The 19185-nt window shown below is 35.3% G+C and overlaps 1 protein-coding gene across 8 annotated transcripts in view; it reads left to right on the plus strand.

The window, feature by feature from the left end:
* DENND4A (DENN domain containing 4A) overlaps positions 1-19185 on the plus strand; it is a 130931-nt gene that overhangs the window by 31227 nt on the left and 80519 nt on the right. For all 8 annotated transcript variants that reach the window (XM_036842590.1, XM_036842587.1, XM_036842592.1 and 5 more), the window contains 2 exons: positions 3582-3914; positions 9000-9249. In XM_036842590.1, coding sequence (XP_036698485.1) covers positions 3604-3914; positions 9000-9249 — 561 coding nt within the window. In that variant the 5' untranslated portion in view covers positions 3582-3603. The remainder of the gene's footprint in view (positions 1-3581; positions 3915-8999; positions 9250-19185) is intronic.

Raw genomic sequence — 19185 nt, forward strand, 5'->3', positions numbered from 1 at the left:
GCTCTTACCAACATAAGGCATTTTGTCTTAATATATGTTTAGTATTTTCCATGAGGATTGTAAATTTTATACTCCAGTGGAAGTCTCTTGGTTTCTTGGAATTGTTAGGAAATACTATTCATTATTTATTTCTGTGTTAAAGATTTTCAATATTTTCTCTGCCTTGTAATTTGCAACAATGTCTTCCCCCTAGCTTCTAAACCTCAAACTTACTTTAAAAACAGTTGATTTAAAATAAAAAGTAGAGGTGCATTTTCAGTATTATAGACTCTTTCTGAGAGAATTAAAGAGCATTTAGATCTAGAAGTCACCTGGGATGTTGCCAGCTGTGCTCTTGACATTATATGCTTTGTCACCAGTGAGTGCCTTCAGATATTTTTGCCTACCTTCTTTACCACTCTCCACACCCGAATGAATAAATGGAAAACAACAATAACAACAACAAGGCAAGGGAACTGGAGTAATATATAATTTACTATTCTGTCAATAAAAGTAAGAATATTTTATCACCACTTTAAAATTGATTGCTCTTATATGTATTGATGAAGAACTTTAACTTGTTCCCTTTTAGTAGTTATTTACTGTATTCAACTGCAAATCAGATCAAATGATAAAAATTTGTAAACCAGGAAGATGTAACAAAAACAATTTTCATACAGTTTTTCCCCAAATATCTGCTTATTCATATAATAGCTGTTTATTTCCAATGGCTAAGGTAATAGCTTTCAAAAGAACCTATTAAACATGTATATGTTTTCATCATAGTACTATTTCCATTCTCTTTCCCTTCTTTCTGCATAGCAAGACATAAAACTTTATTGTATGTAATAGTAACTATACGCTTTAGTTTAAATAACACGAAGTTAGAGTCTAAGAAAAAGGAGAATATTTAAATCTCTTCATTATGATGAAAGGAAAGTGCTCTACTAAGGTAATTTTTAAGACTTGTGTCTATCAAGAGCTTATAATTTAAAATTTATGCACATATAAAAGCAAATAAACACTTACAGAAGCTGTAAGTGTATGTGTTGCTTTGACCCAATAATTCTACTTCAGTAAATTTATCCTGAAAAAAATGAGTTGTAACCAGAGGTTTATGTTCAAGGTTATTCATCTTAGCATTTAAAAACTATTAGCAAAATAAGTAGGTGTAATAAATGATCAACAATAAGGAAGTAGGTCAATAATGTTATGTCTGTTAAAATACTGTGCAGCGGGCTTCCCTGATGGCGCAGTGGTTTAGAATCTGCCTGCTAATGCAGGGGACACGGGTTTGAGCCCTGGTCTGGGAAGATCCCACATGCCACGGAGCAGCTAGGCCCGTGAGCCACAACTCCTGAGCCTGCGCGTCTGGAGCCTGTGCTCCGCAACAAGAGAGGCCGCGATAGTGAAGAGGCCCGCGCACCGCGATGAAGAGTGGCCCCCACTTGCCGCAACTAGAGGAAGCCCTCGCACAGAAACGAAGACCCAACACAGCCAAAAATAAATATAATAAATAAATAAATAAAAGATTACTATTAAAAAAAAAATACTGTGCAGCTATTAAAGTTATTTTCAAACACTATTTAATGAAGAAAATAAGTTAAATACAAAAGTGCTTTTAAAAAAGTGCTTTGTTTTCCTACTTTAAAAAAATGGATAGATGGTCAGCTGTTTTTTTGTAGAACACCTGTAATAGACCGTCAGCTGAGAGTGACTATCAGTGTTTAACAGTTTTCCAGGAGAACAGGTTATTACTTTCCTTTACTGTCAGTCTGGGACAGTAGGGATTTCTGAAAAGTTTAAGCTGTTCGTTTTGTGCAGAAATCTTATCTGTAAGGGAATTGCTACATAGGAGCCATATATACCTAAATAAAACAAGTAGGAACATCGATCCTTTTTTAGGTGTGTTTTCTAAGCAAAGAGTGAGAATATTTATAGAGTATATTTAAGCAATGGATACAAATTCCAAAAAATGTGGCATGAATTCTGAAAACTCATGACATTAGCCATATAGAAAATTAAATGAATTTTGGGATTATGATGAAAGTGGTGATAATTATATTATAAACAAGTATATTACATAAGAATTTCTTTGCCTCCAGGTATTTTATAGTCTACAAAAGAAGGCTGTTTACTTTAAATAGCATTTTCTAAAGCATGTTCTGGGGGTTTATTCTAGTTTTTAAGTGGGAAAATAGGGTTTGTTGTTCAGTTAGACTGGGGAAATCCTGGATTAAGGGAAGTTAATCAGGTACCTTTATCAAAAGATTTCCAAGGCTTTAATTTTTTATATATATTATAAATATACAGTACAATATTTGTCCATAAAATCCTTTCTTTGAATTTTTTGGAACTAAGTCTAAGATGAGACACATGTTTGGAAATTTCTGTTTTAGGTTAAACTTTTTTTCCTATAATTCTTATATAAGTAATGACAGTACTGTGGCCGGGGGGCGGGTAGGAATGTCTTCTCCTAGTTCAAGAAACAAATAAGGTTTAAGTGATACTAGACAACTGAAGGAGATTTTGCTATTAAAGTGTTTGCAAATACATGATGAATTCCACTTTGTGTATTTTTTCTTTGTATTTGTTATAAGCATGCGTTACCGTTATAATCGCTGCCCTACTTTTATTATTTGAAGTTCTTCTGTTTTTTGTATCTTCTGAAACTCATTCAGGGTGGATTTTTCTTTGTGTGTTTTATAATTTTAGAATAGGAGGTCATCTTCAACAGGGCTTTATCTGTGGAAAACCTGTGTTGAGGGTACCCTCTAGAACTTTTTTGCATTTGCTTCCCCAGGGCTATCACTAGCCTGGGAACACAGTTATCATTAATATCTCAGTTTGGAGCATCCTGGGACCATGCAGATGGCTTAAGATCAAACCTCAGATCCAAGTGTGAGTAGGCCTATTGTTATACATTCTCAGAAGAGACTTTTTACTCCCCCCAAAGTAGGGCTCAGATTGAGGCAAACTTTATTATCTCCCTGTACCAGTGGATGGATTTGTAAAATTCACTCCTTAACTGGGGATGTAGTTCTTTGAGGCTCTTGGTTTTATACAGATGTCTCAATTCTAATCCGCTATCTTATGTGGTCCCAAAGCATTGTCTCCTGTCCCTGTAGTACCTTTTAAAAATACACGCCCCTTGATTACTGAGGAGATCAGCCAAATTCTCCCACCCAGTATGAGCTTATACACTGCATTCTGGCATTTTGGTTTCCTCACTGTTTTGGGGCCCTGGGAATTTCCCCTTACATTTTTACAAGTTAGTCTATGCATTTTAAAGAACGTGTGCTTTTTTGTTGTCTACTTAGGTAATCTAGGCTTCCATATTGCCAAAAATGGAAATTTATGCATTAATTTTATAATCAAAAAATAATGCTAAATATATATAGTCCTGTTTTTTTTAAAAAAAGCATACTTTTAACATATGAAAGTGAAATGTGTAATACTAGTGTGTTTAATCAGGGAGGTAGTGCACTTTTTTTAGTTTTTTCTTATTTGTACACAAACCACTTATATTTATTTGACTTATTATAGGAGAATATTTATTTGACTTAGTACAGGAGAATACTAGTCTTTTACTTTTCTTTCAGATGTAACCTTCTGTAATGGAAGATGATTGAAGATAAGGGGCCTCGTGTTGCTGACTACTTTGTTGTAGCAGGATTAACTGATGTTTCAAAGCCTCTTGAAGAAGAAATTCACTTCAATGATGCTTGTCATAAAGTAGCTAAACCAAAAGAACCTATCACAGATGTTTCAGTTATTATTAAATCTCTTGGGGAGGAAGTGCCACGGGATTACACGTGTATTGATGTTACCCCAACTGGACTGTCAGCTGATCTCAATAATGGAAGTCTTGTGGGGCCGCAGATTTTCCTTTGCTATAGAAGAGGAAGAGATAAGCCTCCACTTACAGATCTGGGGTAAGTAGTTTTTAAAAAGCATTATTGTTATTGATCCAAATAATATACCTTATAGATTTTGAAGTTAACTGTTCAATTTGTTTATTAATAGATACATGGCAGCTTTAGAAAAATAGACACGTTTATATCCAGAATCCTGTATTCTCTTCCTGTGTTCCTTATATCTTTTCAGTGTCTCTTCATTCTACAGGTTCTAGCATTTTTGTCTGAGTTTCTTTCTATTAAAGATAGGGGACGGACTTCCCTGGCGGTCCAGTGGTTAAGACTTTGCCTTCTAATGCAGGGGGTGCGGGTTCAATCCCTGGTCAGGGAGCTAAGATCCCACATGCCTCGCGGCCAAAAAACCAAAATATAAAACAGAAGCAATATTGTAACAAATTCAATAAAGACTTTAAAAATGGTCCACATCAAAAAAATCTTCAAAAAAAAAAAAGATAGGGGAGATAATTTGAAAAACATTTACAGGAAAGTATCAGAAATTAATGTATTATCCTGATCATAAAATTTTTATTATTTTTTTATTTTTATTTTTTTATTATTTTTAAAGTATGAGAAAAAGATGGCTTTTAAGGATCAGTTATAATGATCATTATAGTTGGGTGCTTAAGTCTGTATGCATCACACAAGGATCTTGGGTAAATTAGTGCTTTATTTAAGATATTGTGTTGTACTTGGGGCTCCCTTTTTATATAATAGCCTTACTGAGTTATAATTCATACCATCCAACTCACCCACTTAAATTGTACAATTCAGTTGTTTTTAGTATATTTATAGAGTTGTGAAACCATCACCACAATAAATTTTATAACATTTTATCATGCCCCCAAAATAAACAATCCTGTATTCATTATAGTTTCTGTCTAATTCTCCCTAACCCCCTCAGCTGTAGACAGTCACCAGTCTACTTTCTGTCTCTGTGGATGTGCCTAATTCTGGACATTTTATATCAGTAGAATCATACTGTATATGGTTACCTTGTGGCTGGCTTCTTTCACTTAGCATAATGTTTTCAGGGTTTATCCATGTTGTAGTATGTGTCTGTACTTTATTCCTTTATATGGCTGAATGATAGTCCATCTTATGGGTCTACCACAATTTATTTATCCATTCATCAGATGATGGACATGTGAGTTGTTTCTACTTTTTGGCTGTTGTGAGTAACGCTACCGGAAATGTTAATGTAAAAGTTTTCGTATAGACATATGTTTTCATTTCCCTTATATATGTACTTAGGAGTGGAATTGCTGGGTCATATGGTAATTCTGTGTTTAACCTTTTGAGGAACTGCCAGTCTGTCTTCCAAAGTAGCTGTACCACCCTGCATTCCCATCAGCAGTGTATGAAGGTTCCAATTTCTGCCAGTCCTAGCCAACATTTTATATTATCATTTTGATTATAGCTCTCCTCGTGGGTGTGAGATGGTATCTAACTGTAGTCTTGATTTGCATTCACCTGATGGCTAATGATGTTGAGCATCTTTTCATGTGCTTATTAGCCATCTATATATCTTTGGAGAAATGTCTATTCAGAATCCTTTACCCATTTTTAAATTGGGTTGTCTTTTTATTGTTGAGCTTCGGGAGTTCTTTATATATTCTACATGTAAGTTCCTTATCATATGAGTGGTTTACAAATATTTTTTCTTATTCTGTGGGTTGTCTTTTCACTTTCTTTATGGTATCCTTTGGAGCTGAAAAGTTTTTATTTTGATGAATTCTGATTTATGTATTTTTTTCTTTTGTTGCTTGTGTTTTGGTGTTGTATCTAAGAAGGCTTTAACTAATCCAGAGTTACGAAGATTTACATTTAAGTTTTTGTCTAAGAGTTTTATCGTTTCAGCCTTTACATTTAGGTCTTTGATCCATTTTGAGTTAATTTTTGTATATGTTGAGGAAAGAGTACAACCTTACTCTTTGGCATATGGATATCCACTTTCAGCACCATCTGTTGATGAGAATATTCTTTCCCCATTTTCAAAAATTAATTGGTGATAAATGTATGGGTTTATTTCTGGACTCTCAATTCTATTCCATTTGTCTGTATGTCTCTCCTATCCAGTACTACACAGTTTTGGTTACTGTGGCTTCGTAGTAAGTTTTTACATTAGGAAGTGTGAGTCTTCCAAGTTTGTTCTTTTTCAAAATTGTTTTGATTATTCTGGGTCCCTTGAATTTTCCTATGAATTTTAGGATCACCTTGTCAATTTCTGCAACGATTGGGTTTTTTAAAAAAAGAGGAATATATATGTAAAAGAGGAATATATAAATGTAAATATATATACACATATGTATTTATTTATGTAGAAGATTCTCCCTGAAAAACTGAAAGAAAAAGGCCAAAGGAAGGCTAGGAGTAGCTCTATTAATGTCTTCACGATAGATGAAGGGTTTATAGGGAATGAAGATTAACTTTCTTGTTTCCGTGGCTCTGTTGCAAAAGGGGATAGGCTTAACTTAAAATATTCTGGTTAAAAATAAGGAAGATAGCAATGTCCCTACTAACATCAGTAGAAGGGCTATAAAAGTTCCATCTCCCAATATATTAAGTCTGAAAGTGAATAGCCGTGTTTACTCATGCCTAAGGGGAGATAGGATGAATTGGAAGAGCTCCTGAACATTCTTCTACTTTTAAATTCTATTACCTAATGTTTAATAAAAGTTATATTAAACTCAGTCTTTATTGTGTTAATTCATGAATTTATTACAGTAATTTTAAGTGGATTTCAGAACAGGTATAATATTGCTTCATATGAAGTTTACATATTTGGGAAAATAAGCCAGCTATTAGATCTTATTTTTAAAAGATTACGTTAAGTTGCTCCTATGATCACTGGTCACTGTCAGAATTCTAGTTTGCAGATAAAATGAAGGGAGTGTTGCAGATTCTTGTTAGGGTGTTGGAGCTGCCTAAATTAGAGATGAGGAATTTTCCAGGCATAGGAAGGATTCTCCAACAGGAAAGGACTTGAATTGGAATGAATAAATTAACCACTCTTATGGCTATTCTCATATATTTGTCATTGTGGAGGATATAACATCATTATTGCCTTTAAACTAAGCTTATAGTTTAAACAGATAAGAAAAGTTACCCGACAATATAAAAATCAAAAATAGTGATACAAGTAATGTATACAACAGCACAATACCTGATTAAAGAAAATAGGTAGCTTATGTATCAAATGTACTTACTTTCCATATCTTTTAAGAATTTGAGGTAGTAAATAGTGGTTTGTTGTTCTGTGTGTTGTATTTTTCTTTTCTTGTTTTCAGTTGAACATCTGTGTGCCAGACATTATTTTGGAGACCCTACTTGTACTCTCATCTAATTCTGCCAAGATCCTATGAGTTAGATTTTTAGATTTTGTAGTTGAATAGTATAAGGCTCAGAGAAGTTAAGTAACTGCCTAAGATAATACAGCTGGTACCAGGTGGTAGGAGTTCGAATTCAGATATGTCTAACTTCTCTGTTACAATGCCTTTTTAAAATTTTTTACTTATTTATTTTTTAAAATTGAAGTATAGTTGATTTACAATGTTGTGTTAATTTCTGCTTTACAGCAAGGTGATTAGTTATACACATATATACATTTTTTATATTCTTTTCCATTGTGGTTTACCTCAATATTGAATATAGTTCCCTGTGCTATATACAGTAGGACCTTGTTGTTTATCCATTCTATATGTAATAGTTTGACAATGCCATTTTTTAGGATTAAGAAAAAACAAGACAGAAAAGCAAGATCAAGAGGAGGAGGAGTAAGCAATTAGGCTAACATTGGGATATACATAGCTGCTATGATTAAGCATCAAATTTCACTCTAAATTTTCAAAATAGAATGTTTAAAGAAAAAAATTTTTAAGTTTGCTGACAGCTGAGACAAAAGGGAAATTAAAAATTGTATTAGAAAGAAATAATTTGACCAATTTTTGGCACTAAATTTTATTTGTATAATGGGATTTTATAAAAGGGAATACCAATTGATGTTAGGGACATTACATTCTATAATAATTTTTATAGCAAATGAAGAAACATTTAACAGGGCTTTAATTTTTTTTTTTTTTTTTGCTAATGCCAAAGACTTAGCATTAAAGTACAAATTAGTGAATTCTGTGAGGGAATAAACTAATATTATTCAAGCATGATGTTTTCTTTGTTTTCCCGAGTACTTTAAGTAATAGTATTTAGAAAACTTAAGGAATGGGTGCCTGGCCTGTCCTTTATTAAAAACTTATGATTTTACCATAAAGGAGAAGGGGGAAACTTTCACTTGTACTTTTGATGAAAGATAGACTTAAGGTCATTTACTCTTTTGAAAGCCTTAAAACTCTCTCTTAAAGCTGAAGGAAGTATTGGAGGTAAAAATGTGCAAGCAGGTTCTCTACTGTATGGCAAGGAGCCTTTTGTAAAATTTTAACTTTGGTCAAAATACAAGGTTGCTTTTTCTAAAGATGATGCTTGGTTTTAGAGACATATGTACATACATACACCTATCTGTCCGTCTATCTATCTATCTATTAAATGGAATGCTAAAATAAGCACCTTTGCACAAAATTGCTATTCTGTGGTTTATGTCAATAAACAGAGGTTAATATGAATTTTCCTTACATTATTAATTTTTGGTAGGGAAAACAGTTACTCTTTAATTTTTAATTTAATTTAATTTATTTTTATTTTTAAAAATATTTATTTATTTGGTTGCTCTGGGTCTTAGTTGTGGCAGGCAGGCTCCTTAGTTGCGGCACTTGGGCTCCTTAGTTGCAGCTTGAGGGCTCCTTTAGTTGCGGCTCACTGGCTCTGTAGTTGTGGCATGCAAACTCTTAGTTGCGGCATGCATGTAGGATCCAGTTCCCTGACCAGGGATTGAACCCGGGCCCCCTGAATTGGGGGCATGGAGTCTTAACCACTGTGTCACCAGAGAAGTCCCCAGTTATTCTTTAATTTTATATGGGACGGTGCATTCAAACTTGCAGTACAATTGGAATATCTGCTACATTTAAGGATCAGTTTATGATTCCTGACAATATTACCTTTTGTATTTGCAGGTGCTTTGTAATTGTGTACTAATTTATTTTATTTATTTTTTAGGGTTTTATATGACTGGAAAGAAAGATTGAAACAGGGGTGTGAAGTTATCCAGAGTACTCCCTACGGACGCCCTGCAAATATTAGCGGGAGTACCTCATCACAAAGAATTTATATCACTTACCGAAGAGCCTCTGAAAACATGACTCAGAATACGTTGGCTGTTACAGACATATGTATTATTATACCCAGTAAAGGAGAAAGTCCACCACACACATTCTGCAAAGTTGACAAGAATCTCAATAACAGTATGGTAAGTGACTCTTTTGCACTGATAAAATTAGCCACGGATGAAAAGAGCATAATTTAAAATAAATCTTTGGAAAACAGCATAGCACAATTACTGAATTAAAAAATAGATTTTTTAAAGATGTCAGATATTTTATTTTTAGGAAAGTAATTTAGTTGTACTTTCAAAAAGAGCTGTGCAAAAAGCTTTCCTTTTTTTTGTAATTAAATAATTTTTCCCCCTTACTGCAAAAGTGATGCATTCGCCAAGGGTAACCCCTCCACTTGTGCACTAGATCCCATATACTCACCTATTTGAGACATGGAGTCAGCAATCCTCCCTACTTTTTTTTGAATCATCACTTTTTCATTCTCTAGTGGGTTATTTCCTCCAGCATGCAAAAGCATGTTACAATACCTCCCATCTTTACAAAGCTTCTTGATCTTTATATCCCACTCCATCTATTCCCCCATTTGATTGTTCTTTATAATAAAACGTCTCAAGAGTTGACTGTATTCTGTCTCCTTCCTCACTTTGGCTCTTTCCAGTTAGGCTTTTGTCTCCATCATTCCACCAAGATTGCACTTGCTGAATCCAGTGATCAATTCATCTTAATTTTTTAGTACATTTAGACATAGATGATCACTTCTCCCTTCTTGAAACAGTGGCAGGAAGAGAAGATGCAGTCTCTATCCTCTGTGCTTTCTGGCTTTTTTCCTCCTACCTCACCAGTTATTCCCTTTCTGCCTTTGCTAATTTCTTCCCAATTCCCTAACCGCTACACAACAGAGTGCCCTAGGGTTCAGTCCTCAGACCATTTATCTTTAAATCTAAACTCACTTCGTTGATGATCTAATCGTTTAAATACAGGCTATGTGTGGATGACTTCTAAATTTCTGTGTCCCCTCTGGATCTTTCTAATTCATTATCTCTTCTTGGATATCTTATCAAATAGGTTATCTCAAATTTAACATGTCCAAAACTGAACTCCTAGTGTCCCTCTCCAAATCTACTTATCCCCATAATTTTCCTCCTCTAGTAAAAGGAAATTCCACTCTTCTAGTTACTCAGACTAAAAGTCCTTGGAGTAATCCTTAACCTTTATCTTCTACCTCTCATTCAGTTCTTCTGTAAATTCTGTTGACTTTCATTTCAAAACATATTTTGAACTTGAACACTTCTCAGCTTCTCCACATGCTGCAGCCCTGATCCAAGCCATAATCATCTCTTAACTGGATTATTGCAGTGGTCTCCTAATTCAGGAGTTAGGCAAACTTTTGAATAAAGGGCTAAACGGTAAGTTAGCTTTTGCAGGTCATATACAGGCTCTGTCGCAAATTCATCCTTTGTTTTAAAAACAACCTTTTTACCAGTCTTAGCTCAGTTGTGCAAAAACAGGCCTTGGGTCAAACGCAGGCCGTAGTTTGCCAGACACCTGGTTTAGCTGATCACTGCTTCTACTTCTTCTTCCTACAACCTATTCTTCACATAGCAGCAAGAGGGATGCTTTTAAAACAAATTAGATCATATCTCTCTTTGGTTTACAACCCTTAATGGCTCCCCATCTCACTCTTAGTAAAAGCCAGAGTCCTTCCAGTAGCCTTAAGGCCATGCATGATCTGTAATTGTAATTATCTTTTTTTTTTAATTGCTGTTTTAAATTTTAAAAAGAAATATGTACTCAAAAAAAAAAAATTGAGAGGGGGAGGGGAGCAAATCGTAGATCTAGGAAGTAAAGAGTGAAAGTTCTTGTTCCTGCTTCCATCTTTTGTGATCCTTTGCCAGGATTAACAATTAACAATTTGGCTTGTATCCTTCCAGACCCTTTTGTGTGCACATATGTGGAGTATATATAATATGGATAAATTCATCCTTTATTTTTCAAAAGTTGGAAATTTCAATATATTCTGATATAAGCTTTTTTTAAACTATCCATCTTTATCAGTTAATATAGCTCTCTACTTAATTCTTTCAATGATTGTATAGTATTCCAGAAAATACAAATGAAGAATGATGAATACAAGTTATTTCCAGTTTTTCCCATTACTAATAATGCTGCTTTGATCAATTTTGTGCCTTTTTCTTTGTATATTTATTGGAGTGTTTCTGGAAGAATAAATAATTGTAACTAGAATTGATGGGTATGGTGTACATTTTGAGAAGTGTTGACAGATTGCTCTGAAAAAGTTGTGACAGTTTATATTCCCAGCAACCGTCCTCTATAAGAATGGCCTTTCCCAGGTCCTGTACCTCACCAACACTGGTTGTTATCAATCCCTTTTTACTATCTGATAAGAAGAAATCATTCTAATTTTAATTTGCATTTCTTTGATTATTGTGGAGGTTTAACATCTTTTCATATATAACAGCTTTGAATGGCTAAATATTACTACATTAAGTGGATGTGCCACAATTTATTCCATCTTCTATTGTAAGACATTTAGATTCTAAGTTTTTTTTTTTTAAATCTTAAATTTCAGATTCGCTGATGGTTTTTTTTTTTTTTTAATTATTTATTTATTTGTTTGTTTATTTATGGCTGTGTTGGGTCTTCGTTTCTGTGCGAGGGCTCTCTCCAGCTGCGGCAAGCGGGGGCCACCCCTCATCGCGGTGCGCGGGCCTCTCACTGTAGCAGCCTCTCTTGTTGCGGAGCACAGGCTCCAGACTCGCAGGCTCAGTAGTTGTGGCTCACGGGCCTAGTTGCTCCGTGGCATGTGGGATCTTCCCAGACCAGGGCTCGAACCCGTGTCCCCTGCATTGGCAGGCGGACTCCCAACCACTGCGCCACCAGGGAAGCCCTAAGTTTTTTATATTACAAGCAAAGCTGTTATGACCATAGTTAGAACTACATCCTTCCTAAAATAATTTACATTTATTGAGCTCTTATGTGCTCTCTTCTTTTAAGCTTGCAAGAAGAGAAATACTGAAGCTTTAGGTAAGCTACAAGAAAAAGAAATGGAGTGTATTGATATGTGACTGGATAAAACACAAATTTTAGGAGTCTGAAAATTTTTTTAACCCCCTCAATAAGATAGTAAAATAGATCTGTATTGTGTAGTTGTTAAGATCAGTATAGCCAAATGGTTCAGAGCACAGACTCTGGAGCCATAGTGTCTGGATATGAAGTGTCTATCTCTGACACTTATTGGCTTTGTGACCTTGAGAAAGTAACATAACTTCTCTGTGCCTCAGTTTCACAATTGTAAAATGAGAGTGATAGTAGCATCTACCTTATAAGTTATTGTGATGGTTAAATGAATTTAGAATCATGTTCCAGTACATATAAGAAAACACTGTATATGTGTTAGCTTATTATCTATAAATATCTTTCAATTCCAAATTTTCTTTTAGAAAAATCTGCAATTTTAAGGTAGTAGCCATATTTGTTTAAAATGTTTAAATAGGTAATTCGAAAAATGGATGTTGACGGTATCTCAGTTGTATCCTAAAAGAGTTATTTGCAGCTATGTGACCCGTACTTGTCAACAGCCATTCATATACAAAATGCCCTCTTCTTTCATGCTATCCTTGCATTTTGATTTGATGATTACATGTGACAGTGGTGAGATTATGGAGGAAGAAGATCATGATAGCAAATAAGTTTTACAGGCCTCATGTGGTACTGATAGTGATGGCAAGAAGGGTTTCTGAACTCTTCCATAATCTGATGTCCAGCTTAACCTTGTTTCAAGATTTGGTTTGGTGTTTTAGCAAGACTGTTCAGGCTCACAGATACTTGCCATTTTCCCATTGGTGAATTTTCCTTTATTTTGTAGATTTGTTGGTTTTGGATTCAAAGCAAATTGACAATGTCATTAGAACCATTTCTAGGTCTTATTAATTAATCAAAGTGTTCAAGGTAGACTTGTTGCACTGAAAACAAAACCATACACGAGCTCCTATTTTTCCTTACTCTGAAGTATTGGTCCCAGTGTTGTCAGAGAGAGCATTAATTCTCTGCTGAAAGAATAAAGAGGCAGTGTAACATAGTGTGAACAGAATGGACTCCAGCTAACCTGCTGGATTTGCATTCCAGATGCATGTCTTGGACAAGTTCTTTGACTCTTTGTGCCTCAGTTTCCTCATGCATGAAACAAGGATAAAGTAGTATTTTATTTCACAGGCTTTTTGTGAAGATTAAATGTTTCATATCTGTAAAGAACTTAGGGTAGTGCCTGGTACATAGTAAGTGCTATGTAAACATTAGCTGTTATTAATTACTCCTTAGTTAACTCTGCTTATTTAGTCCCTTTTATTTGCATTTAACGACTGAGGATGAGCTTTTCTTTTTTCTTGTTTTTCAGTTTTATTGAGATATAATTGACATACAGCAAGGAAGAGTTTTTTTATTTTATTTTTGCCCAGTGTTTAAGCTCCTCTCAGTTCTCTTAAGAAACATTATAGAAATAAAAACCTCTTAAATGGTTATTTTCTTACTCTTTTTCTTTAATTTTTTAATTTAATTTAATTTATTTTTTAAAACAGCAGGTTCCTATCAGTCATCAATTTTATACACATCAGTGTATACATGTCAATCCCAATCGCCCAATTCAGCACACCACCATCCCCACCCCACCGCGACTTTCCCCCCTTGGTGTCCATACATTTGTTCTCTACATCTGTGTCTCAACTACTGCCCTGCAAACCGGTTCATCTGTACCATTTTTCTAGTTTCCACATACATGCGTTAATATACGATATTTGTTTTTCTCTTTCTGACTTACTTCACTCTGTATGACAGTCTCTAGATCCATCCACGGCTAAACAAATGACCCAATTTCGTTCCTTATTATAGCTGAGTAATATTCCATTGTATATATGTACCACATCTTCTTTATACATTCGTCTGTTGATGGGCATTTAGGTTGCTTCCATGACCTGGCTATTGTAAATAGTGCTGCAATGAACATTGGGGTGCATGTGTCTTTTTGAATTATGGTTTTCTCTGGGTATATGCCCAGTAGTGGGATTGCTGGATCATATGGTAATTCTATTTTTAGTTTTTTAAGGAACCTCCATACTGTTCTGCATAGTGGCTGTATCAGTTTACATTCCCACCAACAGTGCAGGAGGGTTCCCTTTTCTCCACACCCTCTCCAGCATTTGTTGTTTGTAGATTTTCTGATGATGCCCATTCTAACGGGTGTGAGGTGATACCTTATTGTAGTTTTGATTTGCATTTCTCTAATAATTAGTGATGTTGAGCAGCTTTTCATGTGCCTCTTGGCCATCTGTATGTCTTCTTTGGAGAAATGTCTATTTAGGTCTTCTGTCCATTTTTGGATTGGGTTGTTTGTTTCTTTAATATTGAGCTGCATGAGCTGTTTATATATTTTGGAGATTAATCCTTTGTCCGTTGATTCGTTCGCAAATATTTTCTCCCATTCTGAGGGTTGTCTTTTCGTCTTGTTTATGGTTTCCTTTGCTGTTCAAAAGCTTTGAAGTTTCATTAGGTCCCATTTGTTTATTTTTGTTTCTATTTCCATTACTCTAGGAGGTAGATCAAAAAAGATCTTGCTGTGATTTATGTCAAAGAGTGTTCTTCCTATGTTTTCCTCTAACAATTTTATAGTGTCTGGTCTTACATTTAGGTCTCCAATCCATTTTGAGTTTATTTTTGTGTATGGTGTTAGGGAGTGTTCTAATTTCATTCTTTTACATGTAGCTGTCCAGTTTTCCCAGCACCACTTATTGAAGACACTGTCTTTTCTCCATTGTATATCCTTGCCTCCTTTGTCATAGATTAGTTGACCATAGATGCGTGGGTTTATCTCTGGGTTTTCTATCTTGTTGCATTGATCTATGTTTCTGTTTTGTACCAGTACCATATTGTCTTGATGACTGTAGCTTTGTAGTATAGTCTGAAGTCAGGGAGTCTGATGCCTCCAGCTCCGCTTTTTTCCCTCAAGACTGCTTTGGCTATTTGGCGTGTTTTGTGTCTTCATACAAATTTTAAGATTTTTTGTTCTAGTTCTGTAAAAAATGCCATTGGTAATTTGATACGGATTGCATTGAATCTGTAGATTGCTTTGGGTAGTAGAGTCATTTTCACAATATTGATTCTTCCAATCCAAGAACATGGTATATCTCTCCATCTGTTGGTATCATCTTTAATTCCTTTCATCAGTGTCTTATAATTTTCTGCATACAGGTCTTTTGTCTCCCTAGGTAGGTTTATTCCTAGGTATTTTATTCTTTTTGTTGCAGTGGTAAATGTGAGTGTTTCCTTAATTTCTCTTTCAAATTTTTCAACATTAGTGTATAGGAATGCAAGAGATTTCTGTGCATTAATTTTGTATCCTGCAACTTTACCAAATTCATTGATTAGCTCTAGTAGTTTTCTGGTGGCATTTTTAGGATTCTCTATGTATAGTATCATGTCATCTGCAAACAGTGACAGCTTTACTTCTTCTTTTCCAATTTGTATTCCTTTTATTTCTTTTTCTTCTCTGGCTGCCATGGCTAGGACTTCCAAAACTATGTTGAATAATAGTGCTGAGAGTGGACATCCTTGTCTTGTTCCTGATCTTAGAGGAAATGCTTTCAGTTTTTCACCATTGAGAATGATGTTTGCTGTGGGTTTGTCATATATGGCCTTTATTATGTTGAGGTAGGTTCCCTCTATGCCCACTTTCTGGAGAGTTCTTATCATAAATGGGTGTTGAATTTTGTCAAAAGCTTTTTCTGCATCTATTGAGATGATCATATGGTTTTTATTCTTCAATTTGTTAATATGGTGTATCACATTGATTGATTTGCGTATATTGAAGAGGCCTTGCATCCTTGGGATAAATCCCACGTGATCATGCTGTATGATCCTTTTAATGTGTTGTTGGATTCTGTTTGCTAGTATTTTGTTGAGGATTTTCGCATCTATATTCATCAGTGTTATTGGTCTGTAATTTTCTTTTTTTGTAGTATCTTTGTCTGCTTTTGGTATCAGGGTGATGGTGGCCTCATAGAATGAGTTAGGGAGTGTTCCTTCCTCTGCAATTTTTTGGAAGAGTTTGAGAAGGATGGGTGTTAGCTCTTCTGTAAATGTTTGATAGAATTCACCTTTGAAGCCATGTGGTCCTGGACTTTTGTTTGTTGGAAGATTTTTAATCACAGTTTCAATTTCATTACTTGTGATTGGTCTGTACATATTCTCTATTTCTTCCTGGTTTAGTCATGGAAGGTTATACCTTTCTAAGAATTTGTCCATTTCTTCCAGGTTGTCCATTTTATTGGCACAGAGTTGCTTGTAGTAGTCTCTTAGGATGCTTTGTATTTCTGCCGTGTCTGTTGTAACTTCTCCTTTTTCATTTCTAATTTTATTGACTTGAGTCCTCTCCCTCTTTTTCTTGATGAGTCTGGCTAATGGTTTATCAATTTTGTTTATCTTCTCAAAGAACCAGCTTTTAGTTTTATTGATCTTTGCTGCTGTTTTCGTTGTTTCTATTTCATTTATTTCTGCTCTGATCTTTATGATATATTTCCTTCTGCTAACTTTGGGTTTTGTTTGTTCTTCTTTCTCTAGTTCCTTTAGGTGTAACGTTAGATTGTTTATTTGAGATTTTTCTTGTTTCTTGAGGTAGGCTTGTATAGCTATAAACTTCCCTCTTAGAACTGCTTTTGCTGCATCCCATAGGTTTTGGATCGTCGTGTTTTCATTGTCATTTGTCTCTAGGTATTTTTTGATTTCCTCTTTGATTTCTTCAGTGATCTCTTGGTTATTTAGTAACATATTGTTTAGTCTGCATGTGTTTGTGTTTTTCACATTTTTTCCCAGTAATTCATTTCTAATCTCATAGTGTTGTGATCAGAAAAGATGCTTGATATGATTTCAATTTTCTTAAATTTACTGAGGCTTGATTTGTGACCCTAGATGTGATCTATCCTGGAGAATGTTCTGTGCGCACTTGAGAAGAAAGTGTAATCTGCTGTTTTTGGATGGAATGTCCTATAAATATCAATTAAATCTGTCTGGTCTGGGGGCTTCCCTGGTGGCGCAGTGGTTGAGAGTCTGCCTGCTAATGCAGGGGACACGGGTTCGAGCCCTGGTCTGGGAAGATCCCACATGCCGCGGAGCGGCTGGGCCCGTGAGCCACAACTACTGAGCCTGCGCGTCTGGAGCCTGTGCCCCGCAACGGGAGGGGCCGCGATAGTGAGAGGCCCGCGCACCGCGATGAAGAGCGGTCCCCGCACCGCGACGAAGAGTGGCCCCCACTTGCCGCAACTAGAGAAAGCCCTCGCACGAACCGAAGACCCAGCACAGCCAAAAAATAAATAAATAAATAAAAATTAAAAAAGTAGCTATAAATCTGTCTGGTCTGTTGTGCCATTTAAAGCTTCTGTTTCCTTGTTTATTTTCATTTTGGATAATCTGTCCATTGGTGTAAGTGAGGTGTTAAAGTCCCCCACTATTTTTGTGTTACTGTCGATTTCCTCTTTTATAGCTGTTACAGTTGCCTTATGTATTGAGGTGCTCCTATGTTGTGTGCATATATATTTATAATTGTTATATCTTCTCCTTGGATTGATCCCCTGATCATTATGTAGTGTCCTTCCTTGTCTCTTGTAGCATTCTTTATTTTAAAGTCTATTTTATCTGAAATGAGTATAGCTACTGCAGCTTTCTTTTGATTTCCATTTGCATGGAATATCTTTTTCCATCCCCTCACTTTCAGTCTGTATGTGTCCCTAGGTCTGAAGTGGGTCTCTTGTAGACAGCATATATATGGGTCTTGTTTTTGTATCCATTCAGCCAGTCTATGTCTTTTGGTTGGAGCATTTAATCCATTTACATTTAAGGTAATTATTAATACGTATGTTCCTATTCCCATTTTCTTAATTGTTTTGGGTTTGTTTTTGTAGGTCTTTTCCTTCTCTTGTGTTTCCTGCCTAGAGAAGTTCCTTTAGCATTTGTTGTAGAGCTGGTTTGGTGGTGCTGAATTCTCTTAGCTTTTGCTTCTCTGTAAAGGTTTTAATTTCTCTGTCAAATCTGAATGAGATCCTTGCTGGGTAGAGTAATCTTGGTTGTAGGTTTTTACCCTTCATCACTTTAAATATGTCCTGCCACTCCCTTCTGGCTTGCAGAGCTTCTCCTGAAAGATCAGATGTTAACCTTATGGGGATTCCCTTGTATGTTATTTGTTGTTCTTCCCTTGCTGCTTTTAATATTTTTTCTTTGTGTTTAATTTTTGATAGTTTGATTAATATATGTCTTGGTGTGTTTCTCCTTGGATTTATCCTGTATGGGACTCTCTGTGCTTCCTGGACTTGATTAGCAATTCTCATATCAGACAAAATAAACTTTAAAACAAAGACTATTGCAAGAGACAGAGAAGGACACTACATAATGATCAACGTATCATTCCAAGAAGAAGATATAACAATTGTAAATATTTATGCACCCAACATAGGAGCACCTCAATACATAAGGCAAATACTAACAGCCATAAAAGGGGAAATTGACAGTAACACAATCATAGTAGGGGGTCTTGAACACAGCACTTTCACCAGTGGACAGATCCTCCAAAATGAAAATAAATAAGGAAACACAAGCTTTAAATGATACATTAAACAAGATGGACGTAATTGATATTTACGGGACATTCCATCCAGAAACAACAGAATACACTTTCTTCTCAAGTGCTCATGGAACATTCTCCAGGATAGATCATATCTTGGGTCACAAATCAAGCCTTGGTAAATTTAAGAAAATTGAAATCGTATCAAGTATCTTTTCCGACCACAATGCTATGAAACTAGATATCAATTACAGGAAAAAACCTGTAAAAAATACAAATGCATGGAGGCTAAACAATACACTACTTAATAACCAAGAGATCACTGAAGAAATCAAAGAGGAAATCAAAAAATACCTAGAAACAAATGACAATGAAAACACGACGACCCAATACCTATGGGATGCAGCAAAAGCAGTTCTAAGAGGGAAGTTTATAGCAATACAATCCT

This window comes from Balaenoptera musculus, chromosome 2, assembly GCF_009873245.2.
Source record: "Balaenoptera musculus isolate JJ_BM4_2016_0621 chromosome 2, mBalMus1.pri.v3, whole genome shotgun sequence".
NCBI lineage: Eukaryota > Metazoa > Chordata > Mammalia > Artiodactyla > Balaenopteridae > Balaenoptera > Balaenoptera musculus.